This window comes from Nicotiana tomentosiformis, chromosome 7 (genome assembly GCF_000390325.3).
Source record: "Nicotiana tomentosiformis chromosome 7, ASM39032v3, whole genome shotgun sequence".
In the NCBI taxonomy this organism is placed as follows: domain Eukaryota; kingdom Viridiplantae; phylum Streptophyta; class Magnoliopsida; order Solanales; family Solanaceae; genus Nicotiana; species Nicotiana tomentosiformis.
The window spans coordinates 80,783,796-80,803,802 of NC_090818.1; the positions used below are offsets into that span (position 1 = coordinate 80,783,796).

The 20,007-nt window shown below is 35.1% G+C and overlaps 1 protein-coding gene and 1 long non-coding RNA gene across 3 annotated transcripts; both read left to right on the forward strand.

The window, feature by feature from the left end:
- The first annotated feature begins 6,545 nt into the window (after nucleotides 1–6,545).
- LOC138895153 (uncharacterized) lies at nucleotides 6,546–8,864 on the forward strand. The gene is made up of 2 exons (XR_011409370.1): nucleotides 6,546–6,635; nucleotides 8,702–8,864. It is a non-coding gene; the product is annotated as an uncharacterized lncRNA (long non-coding RNA).
- Nucleotides 8,865–11,862: 2,998 nt separating this feature from the next.
- On the forward strand, nucleotides 11,863–18,355 carry LOC104093504 (probable serine/threonine-protein kinase WNK5). Of its 2 annotated transcripts, XM_009599255.4 has the most exons (7): nucleotides 11,863–12,851; nucleotides 14,237–14,502; nucleotides 15,287–15,510; nucleotides 15,616–15,773; nucleotides 15,939–16,257; nucleotides 16,907–17,248; nucleotides 17,641–18,355. In XM_009599255.4, the coding sequence occupies exons 1-7, from the start codon at nucleotides 12,774–12,776 to the stop codon at nucleotides 18,030–18,032; spliced, it is 1,779 nt and encodes a 592-aa protein (XP_009597550.1). In that variant the 5' UTR covers nucleotides 11,863–12,773; the 3' UTR covers nucleotides 18,033–18,355. The 2 variants fall into 2 exon arrangements, with proteins under 2 accessions (XP_009597550.1, XP_070037782.1); XM_070181681.1 differs by lacking the exon at nucleotides 14,237–14,502.
- Nucleotides 18,356–20,007: the final 1,652 nt, after the last annotated feature.

The window sequence follows — 20,007 nt, forward strand, 5'->3', positions numbered from 1 at the left end:
ACCAGGTGAGTACTAAATACCAATGAACATCCGTAAGTCAAAACACAATGCACCTTTTGAAGTGCGCACCCTTCTTAGGGATTATCGAGCAGTTATAACATTCATTTAAATATCTAAAACTGACCATTCTGTCCAAACTTCATGATTTTCCTTTCAAGAATGAACTGCCACCTTGTACATATAAATCTAAATCCGGCACAACACATCACTTCTATCATGTGAAAGGCACGAGAATCTCATTATAAACTCTGAGTCACCAGCAAATTACATACCATATTAGTTAGGAACCTCTCTCTTGCTTCTTTCTAGGGGGAAATCACAATACCCAACACATTCCCCACACTGGTAGAAAATATCCGATTCAAACCATGGTAGAAACCATCATGAACACTTTGAAATCCATTTGCACATAACCAAGCTATCAGAGCTAAATTCCTCTAACTCAACCAAGCCACACAGGTTGCCAAATTCGAGAGTATTGCCACAAAATACCCATAAAGCCTCACCTCATCATAAGAGCCAAAAGAACCGAGCATACCATTACCATATTGATCCAGCATGTTACCCATTTGTCCTATTTTCTCCGAGTTTCTTCTGGATTATCCTCAAGTTGCCATTTCTCCTTGTCAGAACACTACTACTTTACCCAAAGCTCGCCACAAGACATCCTAACATAAAACTATACCGCCCTAAGGCCCATAAACCACTGTATTCTTCTTAAGCGCCTTCATAGATACCCTAACCGTAACACTCACTCTGAAAATACATTATGTGAATTTAAAATTTTTCTTCTTACCTTCCTTATACCGAAATGTAGAATCCATAGTCGTACAGACTTACCGCACGTCCCGATACCATCCAATGTAAGTACTGATTCTAGTGATATACAAATTCGGAAAACAATTTCAATTTTCACATATACATTTTGAATCCATTAGAACCCTCTCGATAGTCATCCACTCTGCTCAAATCTAATTTACTCCGTCCCAAACGAGCTGAAAGACATGTGCTCCTTTAGCACAATCAACACTCAAATAAGTAACCCTGCCTTAATACCACCTATAAAATTCATTCTCCGTGTGCACTACATCATTCACAAATAACAACTCACTCATCCCACAATTTTCATATACTCATAAAGCGCAATATAACCCATATCCAGAAATCTCCTTACTCGAGTCATTCTCGAACTCCACCTCTGCAAGTCATCACTGATTCCCAAGAATACTTTAGACCAAAACAAAAAAAATTGACACATAACCAAGAATTGAATTATCAATAGCAGGCTCCCCCACTTAGCCTTAAGCTGCAATTATATAAAATTAGAACCTGCAAGGATTTCTCCTTCTCAATTACCAAGATCTCGCACCGTTAACCCGCCAAACTTCTCGAAGTCTTTTGTTAAGCTTTTCATGAACATACTGAATCGCCAGCCACAGTCACACACTCGACCTCTTACCGGGTAGTAAGTAATATTCCTCGCAGAAGCTTTATCAACATCACGCCACCGCTAACTGCTCACAAGAGATAACCCACTTATGGAATTCCTTACCGACATCTTCCAACGATGCTGCACTGGGTGCAACGACCATGTAATCAGTAAATTATCCTGAGCTCATGCTCGCCCACCATTTGTATAAGTTTGCACTTTCCCTATTAACATTAACTGAAAGTTTAACAATACCTTCCGAACTCAAGTCATATTGCACCTGAAACGATAATCAGATCTTCACATCCCTCTTCATTTCAAACAAATACCTTTCTGCCATATTCAATCTTTCTTCGTACAGTAACCATCACTCCAAATAAAGTCCGTAGGCCAAATCACATTCTATCATGATTCAAACGTTCTACACTTTCTCAAGGTGCGCGACTACCCTACCACAAAATCCATATGCTAATATGCCACTGTTACTTTGGTTAAACCATCTCCTTTAAGCAACTTCTTAACCTCTATTTCTCCTACTTGACCTGCTAGTACTTCAACCACCGCGAAACACTTCCCTTCATGTCTTCCCTCATAATTTGCTGCCCAACTATTGCATCAAATCAAAATGCATCTCTGTAGCACCTGAACCAATAAATTGTTACCGACTCTAAGCCTCTACGAAGATCATCTTTCTCGAGCCATCAACATTAGAAATACCCATTCGATTCTGAACTGCTGCACACATCTATCTCTGGCAACCGCCCCTCATGCACCATTTCATAACACCCTGCCCCGAAGGCGAAATCCACGAAGACCGTAACACCGGCAGACCATAATGCGTTTAAACAAGGATGACGATACAACATCACAATGAAAATTCGACCATGCTCGCAAATACCGAGTCTTGTTGCTTTAACAACCAAACTTGGACATCTATAGTCTGCCCCCTTAATCATGAACTGATAAATCCTCTCTTCGAGCCATTCACCGCCTTAACACATAACGAGCACCTTACCATTACACCAATATTGCGCGATAACAACGCATAGCCATCGTAGCAACCCGTGCACAGTCTCGAAATCATAAAAAAATAAATACAGATATTGAGCTGGAATAAAAGAACATTTAAATAATCTTAACACATCCCGCAGTTACATCATACTCATCACAAATCCATTCCACCGCTCATCGAGCCACAAATTCTACTCGTATGGACATTACCGGATATATGAGTCCAAATGTACAAATTACAACTGAAGCTACCGAGCCTAAGTTGCAGTCTAAACCTGGCCTCAAGTCCTCCAGACTGGCCCATCACCAAAACACAGAATACACATCTTGAACCTCATTCATATAATCACAAGCCGGTTATGAACAGTTGATATCGAGCGCTCATATGCGCATACGAAATGTGTGGAATGAATTCAAAGAGTTATGTTTTAAGATGAATCAATTCCGCACGATAGAATGCAAGAAAATGAAATTTTCCTAAGGGTTCGACAGCCTCTCGAAGATAAGTACAGATGTCTCCGTACTGATCTGCAAGACTCTACTAAATTTGCTCATGACTCGTGAGACCTATGTCACCTAAAGTTCTGATACCAACTTGTCACGACCCAAAATCTCACCTGTCGTGATGGCGCCTATCTCAATACTAGGCAAGCCGATAATCTCAATAAACTTCCATATCTTTTATGTTTGAAAACAAAATGATTAAATTCAGCGGAAGAAAATTCACAAATACATATATAAATACTCCCAAAACTCGGTGTCACTGAGTACATGAGCATCTAAATGAATACAAAGTCTCACTGGTAAAAATCACTGTCTGAAATATAGAACAGTATAATAACTAAACAGGAAGGGAATCAAGTTTGCGGTCTTCAAGCAGCTACCTTGATAGTCTCCAACGGAAAGAACTCCGAATTCTAACAGCCGTCGTATCCGAGAGCACCTGGATCTGCACACGAGGTGCAGAGTGTAGTATGAGTATAACTAACTCAATAAGTAACAAGACTAACCTCTAGGCTGAAAGCAATGACGAGCTCCGCAGGTACAATCCAGTATAAATAATGGTACAAAACATAGATATGCTTTCAAATTTAACAGTTAAACTCAGTACAAGTGAAATAAATCAATATTGCATGATATGAAGAATATGACATCTCAATAAAAAAAAAAGACCTCATGTAAATACTGGTCACAAATTATTCGGTCACTCGGTACAGTTTATGGCCAATCCAGCCCAGGGGTGTTCCAACCCGTATATATATACACATCGACTGGCAGTCAGTCACTCAGTACTGTATAAGGCCAATCCAGCCCTGGGATAATTTATCCCCAAATGCAAATGAGACGGACAAGATCCATGTCCAGGTAAATTCATTACAATATAAATAAGTAAGGCAAGTCTATGCCCTGGGAAAATCCATCCTGAATATATAAATAATCATGGTAAGTAAGGCAAGTCTATGCCCTGGGAAATCCATCCCGAATATATATAATTATCTACGCTCACTGGGGGTGTGTACAGACTCCAGAGGGGCTCCTTCAACTCAAGCGCTATAAATCAACCGCGCTCACTAGGGGTGTGTGCAGACTCTCGGAGGGGCTCCTTCAGCCCAAGCGTGATATAAAGCCAATATGGCCTACTGCAAGCGGGCAGTCCCGATCCGTATAATAATAAAGCCAATAAGGCCTGCTGCAGGCGGGCAACCTCGATCCATTTAATAATAAAGCCAATAAGACCTGCTGCAGGCAGGCAGCCCCGATCCATAAAATAGTAATGCCTATAAGGCCTGCTGTAGGCGGGCAACCCCGATCCATAAAATAGTAAAGCCTATAAGGCCTGCTGCAGGCGGGTAGCCCCGATCCATATAATAATAATGTATAAAGCCATTATGGCCTGCTGCGTCGCGTAGCTCAATCCCATAAATATCCTCACAATGGACAAATATTACTGAGTGTGAAATGTATATTTTTGAACAATTAATTCAACAGCAACACGACCCCATGGATCCCAAAATATTAGCACGTAGTCTAAACATGATCTTTAATAGGAGCCTCAGCTCAATTTCTCTAACATGTGGTGAATGTTCAGATAATAACATGATTCATTAATCTTACAACTGCATAAGATTTATTCAAGACACAATTTATATGGTGCACGTCCACATGCTCGTCACATATCGTATGTCACCTCCAAACAATTTATATCATACCAAATTCGGGGATTGATACCCTCAGAACCAAGTTTAGAAGTTACTTACCTCAAACCGTGTAATTATATACTCCGGTATGCCTTTGTCTCGTGAATAATCCTCCAAACGCCTCGAATCTAGCCACAATTAATTCGATTCAGTCAATAAAATTTATTGAAATTAATTCCATAAGAAAATGCTAATTTTCCATAAAAATCCGAAATTAGACTCCAAAAATCGCCCGTGGGGCTCACGTATCGGAACCTGACAAAAATTACAAAATTCGAAATCCCATTCCACCACGAGTCTACCCATACTAATTTTACCAAAATCCGACCTCGACTCGACCCCCAAATCATCAAATCTTATTTTCAAATCTCTAAATTCAAATCTCCGATTTACACCTCAAAATATGTAATCTAGTCGCATTATTCGATGATAATTCAATATTATGGAGTAGAAATGAACACAAGGGACTTACCTCAAGTTTTCTCGTGATTTCTCGCTCAAACATCGCCTTAACCCGTGTTTGGAATGTCCAAAAATGAGAAAATCACGAAACCCTCTATTTTTTGTACACTGTCCAGAGGTTCCGCACCTGCGGCCTCTTTAACCGCTGCTGCGCGACCGCTTTTGCAGATTTTCCCTCGCTTCTGCGATCACCCACACGCAGGTGCGTGTCCGCACCTGCGAGATGCCTTCCGCATCTACGCTCCACAGTCACCAGCCCAACCTCCGCTTCTGCGCATCTCAGCTCGCACCTGCGAGCTCGCTTGTGCGAGTTTCCTGTACGCTTCTGCGAACCTTGCGCACCTGCGATGTCCATTACGCTTCTGCGTGGTCGCACTTGCGAGCCAAGTTCCGCAGGTGCGATTGCACGAGAAGGCAGAAACTTCAGATTTCTTCTAAGTCCAAATTTGATTCGTTAACCATCCGAAACTCACCCGAGCCCCTCGGGACCCCGTCCGAACATACCAACAAGTTCCATAACATAACACGGACCTACTCGAGACCTCAAATCATATCAAACAATATCAAAACGGCGAATCACATCTCAAATCAAAATCTATGAACTTTGAACTTTCAAATTCTATATCTTGTGCCGAAACATACCAAATAAATCCGGAATGAATTTAAATTTTGCACACAAGTCATAAATGACATAATAGAGCTATTCAAATTTTCAGAATCAGATTCCGACCCCGATATCAAAAGTCAACCCCTTGGTCAAACTTCCCAAAAATTTAACTTTTGGCATTTCAAGCCTAATTCCACTACATACTTCCAATTAATTTTTCGGACACGCTCCTAAGTCCAAAATCACCATACGGAGCTATTGGAATCATCAAAATTCAATTCCGAGGTCATTTACTCATAAGTCAATATCCGGACAACGTTTCCTACTTAAGTTTTCAATTATGAGACTAAGTGTCTCATTTCACTCTGAAATCTTTCCGGACCCGAGCCAACTAACCCGATAAATCATAAATTAACTGTAAGGCATAAATTAAGCAGTAAATGGGGGAACGAGACTGTAATACTCAAAACGACCGGCCGGGTTATTACAGCTACGAGCAATATTAACCCTGTCAATCAATAAACCAGATAAATTAATTAGACGATTTAAGTGGAAAACTCAACGGGATTGTTAGCCAACCCATAGCTCTAGAATATTTTCTCCCGTTGAACTCTTCTCTAAGATTGCAGACTTGTTTTCTTTAATTTCATAGTTTACTTTTCTAGATTAATTTTAGTTAAATATTCATACTTTAGAAATTACTTGAATAGATTAATTATCTTATTTTAATTTAGTAAATAGTTAATGACAAGTCCATGTGGGTGCGATATCTGGACTTACAATCCTATATTACTTGTCGACCACGTATACTTGCGTGTGCGTTTGAGAGTAACAACACGTAAATGTAGAAGTAGACAAGAGGATCCATCTAGAAGTGGACAAGAGGATGCATGAACAATTTGCTAGTTTTATGACCAGAATGTAACAGGTACTTGGTCCGCTCCTTCTTAACAATTCTTCTTCCTTCTCGGCATTTCTTCTTCCTTCCTTCTAGACAATTCTTCTTTCTCGATAATTCTTCTGTCACTTGCTCCCTATCTTCTTTTCAACTTCTCCTTCTTTAACTTTCATCATCTTTCTATTTTTTCTTTATGTGAAATCTGGATTTTTGGAACCCAAAGTCTTCTGAAATAGTACTATAGCTTTAATCCGCTAGGTATTGGGTGTTATCTTTTGCAAGAACACATTAGAGTATCTGGATGTTTCAGGAATTAGTTCTCCTTTTAGTATATTTTGTCTGGGAATTGATTCTACACTTCCTAGGAACGTAATCGTCAATATTTGCTCTTCTTTCACGGCTAATTGTCATGATTGTAATTTGCTTGGAAGATTTGAGTGTGATTGTTTTTCCTTCAGTTTATTTGAATTTTTTTAATTTATAAAATCTGTATGAGTAATTCTGTGATAGATAGCTCGCTTCTTGTCTGAATAATATATTTTTGTGCCTAAAATCTGGATGCTGTCATCTCTGATTATGCCTCCAATTTCTTTCTTCCGCTATTTGCCAAGAAAATACAATATTTATTTTCACAACTCCATGAGGTGGTTTATTCCAGCAGACATGTTTCCACCTAGGAATATGCTTAAGACTTTCTACTAAAACACATCATTCAGGCTATGAAATAGGATCTTCACATGAGGGGAAGTCTATAGCAGCCTTCATATTCCAAAATATCTTGTGCTTCATCTTTTGAACTGAGAGTTTTGTTGCTAACCCTATTTATCGGCACATGACCCCTTCCAAATTTTCTAGCATATGTTGGCATGACTTGTAGTAGCAAACTATGTGCCTTGTTTCTGGTGTCCATGCTCCACCAATAAAGAAGATCCATAAATGCTGGGCTACCTCTCCCTCAAAGAAGACATGTTTGCATTGTCTCACATTGAGGAATAGAGCAACATCTGCCCAGATTCTGTGAATCTACCGATAATTATTTTCAGACACGTTCGTCATGAATTATGGATGTTTGTGTAAAGGGTGACAACGTACATTTTCGTTCTACTTGTCTATTTTAGGATCTGGGCTTTTCTTCTAAAAGCTCCCATAGGCAAGTGAATGATTAGAGAGGAAGGAGGAGGCTTCTTACCACTATTTTATAAAATTAAAGGCAACAACTGTTTAATGTTAGCTATTGTTTTCCAATATTGTTGCAAGCATCAATAATGTTTTAAAGGATAATTTTTCTACAGATAATATTTGCCTCCCGCAGAAGAATTTGTTTGATTTCTTTGCTAATTAGACTTATTACGACAAGGGAATAAGTGTGATTAGATTGAGTTACTCCAGGAGACTGAATACATAAAATATTATTCTGCTATTGGACATATTTAAGTTTTATTGTTCAATGTTGATGTTAATTGATGCAAACTAGATGTACCTTTTTCAGGTTTATTTTTGTATTCTGATTAATATTGCATTTACGAGTTAGCAATTTTCTTAATCTTTTGAAATTTATTTTGGTCCTTGTGGGATCCTTTTCTTGTCTTGCCTGAATAGAAAAGTTCCTAGCCATTTCTTTAAACTTCTTGTAGCTATTTAACTGATAGTGCATGTGCAAGAATGCAGTAACAAAAATTTGAGATTAGTGTTCAGGCAGTTTTGGACTGTCTTGATTGTTAATACAGATTAGTTATTTAAGTAGGTTCAGTGAATGGAAAATTATAAGCACATGAAATTGGTAATTAAGGCTAGGACAGGGGTAGAGCTTAAGTTAGAAGAGGCTTCTCGCATTGTCCAATACCTCTACTTTATCCGGTTTTCGTGCAACTGTTGTATTCTCATTCTTTTGCCGCCTCAAAACTTATGTTCTCACACTTGTACCATTTCATTTCACAATTGAAATAGATAGAACAAATTTACTTTGTGTTATACTAATGTATTAACTTGTACTATATTCGTCTATGCATGTTTTTGGAGATAACAAATCTCATTATGTTCCTTATATATATATATATATATATATATATATATATATATATATTGCTTTTGTCTAGCAGGGACAAGATACTTAAACAATGGTATCGTTCAAGGATGGTGTTAAGCAAGGAGCAGTTACAAGTGTATGCGTATAATTAAAATTCACAACGAAGTGTCGTGTAGTATATATGTAATTGACTTTTTAGTAATGATAATATTTATAATATTTGGCTTGAGAAATTCTTTTGGTGTTTGTTAAATATTATTGGTTACTTTAATATTGGTAGTCAATTGATATAAATATCCCTATATGAAATTTTAGAGAATTAGGTTCCTACTGGCATGGAAATATATATAATTCTGGTCGTTATAGTTGATGAGAAAATACATTTTAGTGGCGACATAGTTTTGTGACAAAAAATTAGTAATTATTGCGATATAAAAGTTGTCTCTGTACTAGTCGCTGCTAAAGGTGAATATACAGTGGCGACCCATCTAATATTTGTTCTTGTGGAATAATTTTTTGTAGCGTTATTTTCAACCTTTTGTGGCAACTATATCGCCGCAAAATATGTTCTTTTAGCGGCGACTTCAAATGTCGTCACAAATAACTTTCAATTACGGTTGTGGTAATACAAAAGTCGCCACTGATACCTTTTAGCAGCAACTAACAAGGATTTTGTAGCGACTTTGGTCGCCACAACAAGGATGATTTCTTGTAGTGCCCCCCCTCAAAAAAATAAAAAAAAATCACAAGACCTAATTTTATCTAGGGCGTGCGTTTTTCTCCCTATTGAAACCCATATGGGTTATGGGTCAAATCACATTAAGGGAGAAATGAATTCAGTGGGTATGACTCATTTAAGCTTATGTGGTATTTATTTTTAGATTTTTCTCATTAAATCATATTTATGGTAGGGTTTGAGCCAAAATGACTTTTAAGTAATAATGATAAAGTTTAGTTATTTTTAAGTGATAAAAAATAGTTAAGTGACTTTAGTGAAATTAAAAAATTATTGAATGACCATCAGTGAAATTAACTCCTGAAAATCGAATCTTACGGCAATTGAATGCAAAGTAAGAACTCAAAGCTCCACACAATATTCCCAACTAGTTTTTTGTTTCTCAAATCTCTTTAGTATCTTTTAACTTAGAATATTCCTAGGAATTTCTAATAAAGAGAATGCATAACGAATATAATCATAAAGGTTATGAAATAATTTGTAGTCCACTTCTTTATGTATATTTGTTTTTTTAAATGACTATTTACAACTTTGATGTTCGTTATATATCTTGTACTTATGTTTTTTCTTAAGCCTTTTATTTTTCTTTTCTCGCTTTTAATTATAAATGAATTTAAGAATTTTTTTTGATGGCACAATAGTTTAGCGTCAAACTTCTAATAAGTTTAACCAATGTTACTAGCTAAAAGGTTATTTTTGTGTACAGCGTACAGAATGTGATCATGTCTAGCTAGCAGAAGCACAGTTGACTATTAATAATTCTGAATTCTGATATATACATACAAAACAAAAGAGATAATATTGGATTAAAAATTATATTGAAGAACGTAATCTGTGTTATAGTATTCCACATAAAAGAATGATTAAGATATGTAGAAGCACAATTTAATAAATAGTAGTATGATTTTAAACCGGCAACTTACATGTATTTGGTATTTTATTATCCTATAAGAAATATATGAGTAGCTAAGTGTAGGTTACTATTTTCTATCCCGAATTATTTATTCTGCCATTCATTTTGGACCACACTTTTATGAGTAATTTCAGTTAAATTCTCTTAACCTATATATTTGGTTGGGAAATAACATATACATTGGTCACTAATTGGATGGGAATAGCAAACACCTTGATTAAAAAAAGATGAAAAGCAACAAGGAAAATAAGATAGTCATCGACATTTTAAAGGTTAAAAATATGTATACTTGTAATATGGAGGCCAAAATATTCTTGCAATGGAAGGAACTTTTGGTTCTAAATGAAGGGAATAACAAAGATAATTAAACATGACGAATTTCCTTCCCAAGAACAGATTCTTTTTTGGTTCTCATTCGGTATTTTTATTGGAGCCTCGACTAATTCGAACTAGCATTCTCCACCAAAAATTTTTCATTTCAAGGCTCGAATTCGAAAGCTCTAATTAGTATAAAAGGTTCTTATCTATCCTATCGCAATCTTAGAGGGTCAACAAAAGATATTCACCTAATAGTAGTATCACATAAAATTGAAAATACTGTCCCTCATTCTCTCATTTAAATTTCTTTTGTACTCCAATACTTCATTTTCTTCACATACTTTTTGGTTTTATAGCCTCAAAAGTTCGACTATAAGTCGAGTTTTCCTTTTACATTGCTTCTTGTATAAATACAATCATGAAAGTTAGAAATAACAATTATATATGTACAGTTGTATGATTATACGTAATTCGAAAATACTTGTTCTCAAGAGAGTTCTCCATCCTATTCAAGAGTTACAAAAGTTACAAAAATGACTAGAACTGAATGGAAAAAGTATGAAAAAATATCTCATAATATATTTAATAAGAAAATAGATTATGTTCATGCCGAAGTACCAACTCGTAACAAAATCTTAGGTGTCAAAATATGAATTTCATATACCAAAAAAATAGGACATGCTATATTCAAAACGTACAAAATATAGTAATTATATAATATCGTAAAGGTAGAAAAGGAGTAAAATCCAAATCCCAAAAGGTAAAGGGGTTCAATTAGTTTGTTCCACTTTTATTCAAAAAATGTTCAAATTCTTTAATGAGCTAATTTAATCTCTACTTTTAGATGAACTTCAATTGAATAATAATAACATTTCAACTCTTCCATTAATAACTTTCCCTGGTTAAATGTGGCATCAATTGGGAGGGAGAGGAGTAATAAACACAAATACGACCAAATTTTCTAACTTTTGTGTTTGACTTGGAATTAATAAAAAATAAAGTTTATTAGAGCATAATAACCACAAAAAGGAAGGAAAAAAAAAAGACACACGTCCAAACTGGATTTAAAGGAGAAAAAAAAGCTCAAATAATGGTACCAAATATTTCCAAAATAAAACTTATTAGAACATAATAACCAAAAACAAGACACACGTCCAAATTGGACTTAAAATGAAAATAAAAAAACTCAAATAATGGTAGAGAGAAAAAGTCAGCAAATTAAATTTTATTATAAAGTCATCTCTAAAAGGTCAGATTTCATGTACCATCACTAGCTACCAGAAACGTCTCACCCTTTTGTTAACACCAAAAGTCTTCTTGTCCTTCTAAAATCTCTTCAACATTAGCAGCCCTACTATTTGCACCTACATAACAATTTCTGCAATCTTCTTTCCTCTTCGATTAGCCGACCCCAACTTGTTTAGAACTGAGTCGTATTGTTTTTGTTCTAACAAGTACCATCGCTCTCTGGTCCAGAATCTCATTTGTTCTCATCGACCCCCCTATGTAAATTCTCATTCACCACAAAAAAAAAAAAAAAAAGAAGAAGAAGAAGAGAAATGTCACTTCCAAAACATGGGCACAGATGCCACAGATTTTTCAAGTTTAGAATCCCATCAATTACTTATCTAAATTAAACTTGAAAAGTTGTTGGCAGATCAGATATTCCCTTTTGTTGATAGCATCTCCACCTCTAATAGTGTGTGTTATTGACCTATCAATTAAGTCGATAACAAAAAAGGAAGATTCGTATTCCTTTGTTTTTCTGGAAATTAAAGACAAATGATTTGTTGGGATTACGAGTTCTCACGTGAAGTAGTAGGGATGGCTTGGATTATGCTAAGGATTGATTACTCAAGGCTTTTTTGGCTATTGTTTGGTGTTTTCTCTTACGAAAATCATGAAGGAAAACCTCGGATCTCCTAGCATTTCTCTCTCTCTCTCTCTCTCTCTCTCTCTCTCTCTCTCTCTCTCTCTCTCTCTTTTCCCGCTCTTAGTCACTAAAAAGTGTTGGACTGGACTCCGCCAAGAGGTTTTGTAGTTTCATTTCCCGTCTTTCATCAAGATAAACAAGTACTTCTCAGTCTAATAAAGTTTAGTGAAAATAATATAGTTAGCGATATACACAATCTTCAAAAGAAAAAGAAGAAGCTTTGATCTTTTGATTCATTCACCATGCATAAAGTTCGGCTGTTTGAATTAAACTCGGAGTTGGAATATGTGGAAATGGATTCATCTAAACGCTATGGACGTGTAAGTTTTTCATATCCTTATTCTCTTTAATTTTTCTAATTTTAAGGCTTCATATCCTTATTCTTAATGGTGATTAATGCTTTGCGCTTAATCGGGTGAATCATCGTCTCTCTGGGAAATACTCTACCAATTAATACGTTTAATTTCCTCTTTTCTTCTTTTTGATTTTAATTTGTCGAGTCTAAACTTCTTTAATTGGAAGTTTTTTGATTTACAACTTTGCAACTCTTTCAATCTATCATACAGAACCAAATTAAAACCAACTTTCATATACTTCTATCGTTAGATCAAGATTCTTTCTAACAAAAAATAGTAGATGATTTCTTCTTATCTTCGTTTTAGTAGATACAACTATTTAATGTTTATGCTATTGAGAATTTGCAAGTACCGGTGAAATAATTCAAGTGTGTGCAAATTGATTCAACACGACTATAAGAAAAAATCATGTGGTTCTAGTTATTTGATTATCGTAAGAAATAGCATGCTATAGCCTATAGGCCGGCAAATGTTAGTTGAAAACCTCCAAATGGCGGACCTCATCATTTGTAATTAAAGAAGCATGTTGTGAAGCAAGTTGACTTTTAGAATATATATTTTTATTTGTCAATTCTTGAAAAGAATTCCTTATAAGTCTACGGCCTCTAGAGTGGTTCTCCCAGTGATAAAATAATCCATTTTTTTTTTAATTTCGTTTTTGTTTGGTGATGAACCACCAAAACTTGTGTGGTATAAGGATTTTGGCAGATTACTTTTAGAATCTTATAACATTTAAAAGAAATCCTAATTAAGCTAGGAAGTCATGATTGATAATATATTTTGATGATGATGCTTATGCTGGATATAAAGGGGAAATATCAAGACACAGTGTTATTAGTCTAAATACACAATAAATTAATGGTGTTTCGACTATCCGTCACATGATCACACAGTAGACAAAATGTATACTCCTATATTGGTATTCTGCGTTCTAAGTTTAGATTGAATTAAAAACTTAATGTATAGTGTGAAATTGTGAATATAAAGACAATGTGTAAATGCAAGGAAGAAAAAGATCTATATATAGGTGATACCATTTAATTGAGATTAAATATAATATGCTTACTTCAATTAGGTTCAATATTTGCTAGTAGTCTCGTAGTCTTGCAGATATTTATAAGCCAATAGAAGAAAAAAAATACTTCTAGTCCCAGACAAACTAATTTTAAAACACTAGTATTTGACTATGGCAGGCTTAAAAGAAGTAACACTTAAGGATTTATATGACCGATCACAACTTATTTGAGATTAAAATACTGTAATAATAGTAGCTGTAGTTAAGCCCGAAGAATATGATTTATTGTAGTTAAGCTACTAATTGTAATTATGATTAATATCTTCCTTTGCAGTTCAAAGAAATCCTTGGAAAAGGAGCAACAAAGATAGTGTATAAGGCATTTGATGAGTTACTAGGAATAGAGGTAGCTTGGAACCAAGTGAAACTCAATGATGTGTTTAGATCACCTGAAGAATTACAAAGGCTCTACTCAGAAGTCCATCTCCTCAAGGAACTTGATCATGAATCCATAATGAAATTTCATGCATCTTGGATCAATGTTGAAGGCAGAACCTTCAACTTCATAACTGAAATGTTTACCTCTGGCACTCTGAGAGAGTAATACATCCACATCTCTTCCTAATGCCAAATTATACATAGACTAATCTTATTTCCATGTCTTGAAAGAATTTAAATGAACACATTGATACTGCAATTTATCAATACAGTTTAACTAGTTATAACATATTATTATTCTATTTTCCTATATAGTTACCAACATATTATGCTCTATCACACAATTACTAGCCACTATAATTTGTCAAATTGCAATAATATTACAAGATACATCAGTCCAAAAGAAAATGATAGTAAATAATTAGCTGGTGGTTAGGTGGGTCATAATAGATGGTGGACTTTTATATATAATATAAAAGTTTGGGATAATTTTTGAAATTGTTAAAAATCCAACAGTGATATTTTAGGCCAAAAACAGGTCTAGAGCTAGTTTTGGGATTTGAGAATTTTGTTTTCAAAATTTTCCAAAACATGGATAAAATCTACGAACAAACATATTTTGCCATTTGTTTTTTGAAAAAACTTGTTAAAATCTATAGCCAAATGGGAGTTTAGTGTACTGACAGTGAAAAGAATCTTATACTATCATGTTAGATTGACCTATAATAATAGGTAACTCTTCGTTACAAGCCTAACATGATAACTTAGGAAATAAAGTAATAACTTGCAATAACAAGTCAAATTAAAATGAGCTTAACATTTTTTTTCTGTCCGTGCATATAACCTGAATTCATGCTTGATGTGAGAGTTATCTGTTGTAGCAGTAGTTTTCAAAAATTGGTAAAGTTATTTAGGCTGACTGTTTTTTTTTCTTTTCTTGATGTAGGTATAGACAAAAGTATAAGAGAGTAAATATACGTGCAATCAAGAATTGGGCACGACAAATCCTCAAAGGTCTTGCTTATCTGCACGGTCACAATCCTCCAGTTATACACCGAGATCTGAAGTGCGATAACATCTTTGTCAACGGACATCTTGGTCAAGTCAAAATTGGTGATTTAGGCTTAGCGATTATACTTTGTGGATCACACCATGCTCATAGTGTCATAGGCAATGATCTCAACTATTATTTTTTTCTTTCTTGAATATCCTTAATAAATTTCTGGCTCCGTCACTGATAGCTAAAACTTATACTGAATGTTCTGTTATCCTTAGGTACTCCTGAATTTATGGCACCAGAGCTATACGAAGAGGATTATGATGAACTTGTAGATGTCTACTCTTTTGGCATGTGTGTATTAGAAATGCTCACTTCTGAGTATCCATATAGTGAATGTTCAAATCCAGCTCAAATATACAAGAAAGTGACCTCGGTAAGATCATGAGCGCATCTTCCATATCTTATTTTCATGATAAATATTTACACAATCAAATTACTTATAGTATAATTGTAGGTCGATTAGTAATTTGAAACATGGTACATATCACCTTATGTAACATGTTATATCACAGATAGTGTAAAATATTTTTGTCGACAGGGAAAGCTACCAAAAGCATTTTACGAGATCAGTGATGCTGAAGCTCAAATATTTGTTGGAAGATGCTTGAATCCTGCTTCTGAAAGGCCATCTGCTTCTGAGCTATTGAGGGATCCATTCCTTGCTGTTGATGAGGATGAACAATCATCTCCTGTCATAAATTTGCCAGGTCAAAAGCTTACACCAATTGGGGAACAGAATGAAGCACCTTGTCAGTCTGATGATTCAGTACTAGGTGGCACAGACATGACAATAACAGGGACAATGAATCCTGAAGATGATACCATCTTTCTCAAAGTACAAATTTCTCAAAAGAATGGTAAGTTGCTTCACCATTTATTTTTCAGAAATATTAAATTGTAGTTCAAGAACTTGTATGCAAGAGTCAGGATCTTAATCTCTTTATAGTCTATATATATGTTAAAGAGGTGGCAAATGAGCGGGTTGGCTGAAATTTGGGTAGTCAATTCAATACGGTTTCATAATCCAGCTAGTCCAAAATTTACTTGGGTCAAAATAGGTCAAATAACATGTCATAACCCAACCGGCTCAACATGACCTGACCTCCAATTTTATTAGACCTACGATTTACTTATTTATTTAGTTATTTATTTATTCTTGCTTTTTTGAAAAAGAAAAGTGAAAGCTAATGTATTTTTTTTTTAAATTATCAGCTCAATTAAGTTCTTCAAATTTTATATAATTCCCAATCTTCAAATTTGAATTTGTATGTTTAGGTTGTGTGCATCTTGACCCGCTGGGTTACACTATTCTGTCCCTTTTGACCCAATAATTTATTAGGTCATTTCGGGTTCAACCGGTTGGATTAAGTCAACAAAGGGGTCATAATCCAATTGTTTATTTTGCCACCTATAAATTACATTATGTGCCTGCTTATCTAGTAATTGTCTAGTTTTACTTAAAGGTGTCCTAGCAAAATGTTACTGATTGGACTCGTCTATTTTTAGGCAAAGCGAGGAACATATTCTTCCCATTCGACATATCTAATGACACTGCGTTGGAAGTGGCTGTGGAAATGGTGAAGGAGTTAGACATAACAGATTGGGATCCTCTTCAAATTGCTGATATGATTGACGAGGAAATTTTTGCTTTAATTCCACAATGGAAGAATTCACAGGACTCTGTTCAGAATTATGAAGAGCAGCATAGCTTCAATTACGTAGAAGATGATGACGAAAACCATCGCAATCCTTTCTATTACATTTCCTCCCATTCTTCATCTCAACTTTCTCTCCCTGGTCTATTCCCTTCATATCATCAAGGAAAATTGGACCATGATTGGCTTCAAGGTTTGTGCCGGTTTCTTTTTCCATGATTATGAAGTAATTTAATTATGCGTAACTGGATTTTATCCCTTATAACAGCAAGGTCAAAAAACTATTTTCACTCAGTTCACATACAATAACATAAAAACTATTTTTGTCACATAAAAGTAACTAAATTTTTATCGATTATGACGATAAAGTCACCTTGGTGAGTATGTTTGTCGTTATAGGGGATAAAGTACTTTGTTGACTTTACTGGTACGGAGAGTAAAACTCAATTATTCTTTAATGTTACAAAAAATAACTTTGTAACTCTACCTTCATATGTGATAAGGTTTAGTGATCCTACGTGAAATTAATTCAGTATCCATCCGCATCTTCTAATTGTCCCATGTTCTTATTTATTTATATTGCAGATGAGTTGAAACTGTATGATGATTCAAGTTCTCAATGCTCGATGAACTCCTATGGATCCTACAACAACTTAAACTTTTGTTCCCTTCAGGAAGATGATGCTGATTTGAACTACAAGAAAGCAGAATCTCAGTACTGTACTGATCAGAAGACAAACAAATGTACTACAAGGTTCTGTCCTGAAACAAACATGTCCAAGAATCAGAGCGTGCTAATGAATCAACATCCAAAATTGACTAAGGTAAAATCGCTAGTTGATATCCGTAGTCAATTGCTGCATCGTTCTCTTGTAGAAGAGATAAATAAGAGGCGCTTGTTCAAGACTGTTGGTGCTGTTGAGAATATTGGCTATCACGATCCTGCGATCAACAAAAGCCATGGCTTAGGTTGGTGACCTTCATTGCACTTAATTAACAACATGTTCGTCAAAGGTTTTCCCAATGGGTTAATGTTGAATGTGGGAACAAAAAGACCTCACACCATATTAACAGTATCAGCTTAGCCCAAATAAAACAAACAGAATGTGATATCTCTTTCGTCAAGTCCTTTGGGACTTGAAGACAACGGTGAAATATTTTTACTCATCGTCTGATTGTAAGATATTATTGAATCTCAAAACTTTCAAGTTTATGTTTCTGTGAACTGCATGCAGTTCCCTGCCATAAATTTGTTGTAAACTTGTGACAATATCAACTTTTTCATTTTGGTTTGGCTCAATCCCTGCACATGAGGCATGCTCGGGGTGTTACTTTAAGAAAATATTTAGGAAAACTTCCCAACAGGTGTCATAATTTATAGCACGTTCTCCTTGGTGTTATTCACAAACTACATTACCGCATGATATGTTAGTTATTGAGTTTACGTTTTGTCAATTGACAAAGTAAACAAAAATGTTCACTCAATCAAAAGCAATTCAAAAGTTAAATTATACGTAAACGCTTACACTAATTATATGTTTTTTGGTGAAAAGAAAAAGATCTTATTAATCACCTACTAATTAAATAGGCCAGTACAACGCTTGTATTAAAGAAAAGAAACTCCTACAAAACTTCAACTGTACGTCTAGTCCCTTGCTGGACTATATATATGCAGTTCTTCTACGATCTAATATGCTTTGTTTCCCTATGCTTTGTATCTTGTATCTACGCACAAATGACTTGAGCTCTTGTCACCTGTTGATTCCACACAGCATCATTTCTGTTTTTCCATATCGCATATATCAGTGCAGCAAATACTAATAATGCAAATTTCCTGCACCTTTTCTTTATCGATGGATCTGTATAGTTTTCTCCACACTACTGATATATATAGTAGCAACATTCCCTGCTATTCCCATCCATCCCAATGTTTTCTCCACATACTCTGCATGCACGTTGTGTCTGTACCTACTGATTCCAATTTTCCATTCTCTCCATAGTCATCAGTCGTTAGTGTGCAAATTAAATATAATATAGCTGTGTTTGGGTATGTTCCCTGAATTCCATGCCCTTCTTCCCCCATTTTCCATTTGTATCCACTAGCCACTGTGTAAACTCCATTAGGTTTTAGCCAGCCATTTTCCCTCAATCCTACTTTGAACTTATCTCTGACACTACATGTTTTTTTCCAGTACCAGCTGCAATCTTGAGGGTGCTTGTATTGCCACTAATTATATGTTGATACTTGAGGTGCTTGTATTGCCACTAATTATATGTTGATACTTGATAACATGAAAAATAGATTAACCTTCAGTATGTCCAGATGACTGTTTTGCAATATGGCTTGTATCATCTTTTCTTTTTACTTTTTCTATATACTATTGCAAGGTTAAGTTGTATTAGCAAATATCAGAATAGAATTGAGAGATTAAAAAGAATAAAAGAAACAAAAAAGGGATAGGAGAATCGGATCTCATTTCCTAGAATACATAGTAAAGCTAGCAATTGGTTCGGAAAATACAATAATTACATGCATTGGCGTTCATGTCATTGTTTACTTTCTACTTTCCTGTTTCCTTTTTTGTGGTGGGGTTGGGAGTGCTCGAAGCAATGACAACATAGGCAACGGTCATTTTAAGTTGATATATTGTAGAAAATATCAAAATATTTTTATATTATATTAAAAGCAGGGTACCAAGTGGCGTATTGATAAAAAATTACTTGGTACTTTTAGGCAATATTTAAAAATATTTTAGATAAATAAAATAAGGATTAAGGATTAAGAAAAAATATATTTAATCAAAAATTTTCCATAAATAGATTCCGAAAGCTTTCGAAAAATAAAGATTCTTATTTTTTTCAATAGCAGAACAGTTTTCAACTCTGTTCAAATTCAAAAATCGGATGTTTATATTTTTTCATTATATTTAGTTTTAAATGATATTAATAATA

Bases quoted from the DNA above. Each gene is read 5' to 3' on its own strand.
- LOC104093504 (XM_009599255.4), top strand. From the start codon at position 12,774: ATGCATAAAGTTCGGCTGTTTGAATTAAACTCGGAGTTGGAATATGTG. The intron at 12,852-14,236 runs GTAAGTTTTTCA...CTTCCTTTGCAG, and splicing joins CATCTAAACGCTATGGACGT to TTCAAAGAAATCCTTGGAAA. The intron at 16,258-16,906 runs GTAAGTTGCTTC...GTCTATTTTTAG, and splicing joins ACAAATTTCTCAAAAGAATG to GCAAAGCGAGGAACATATTC.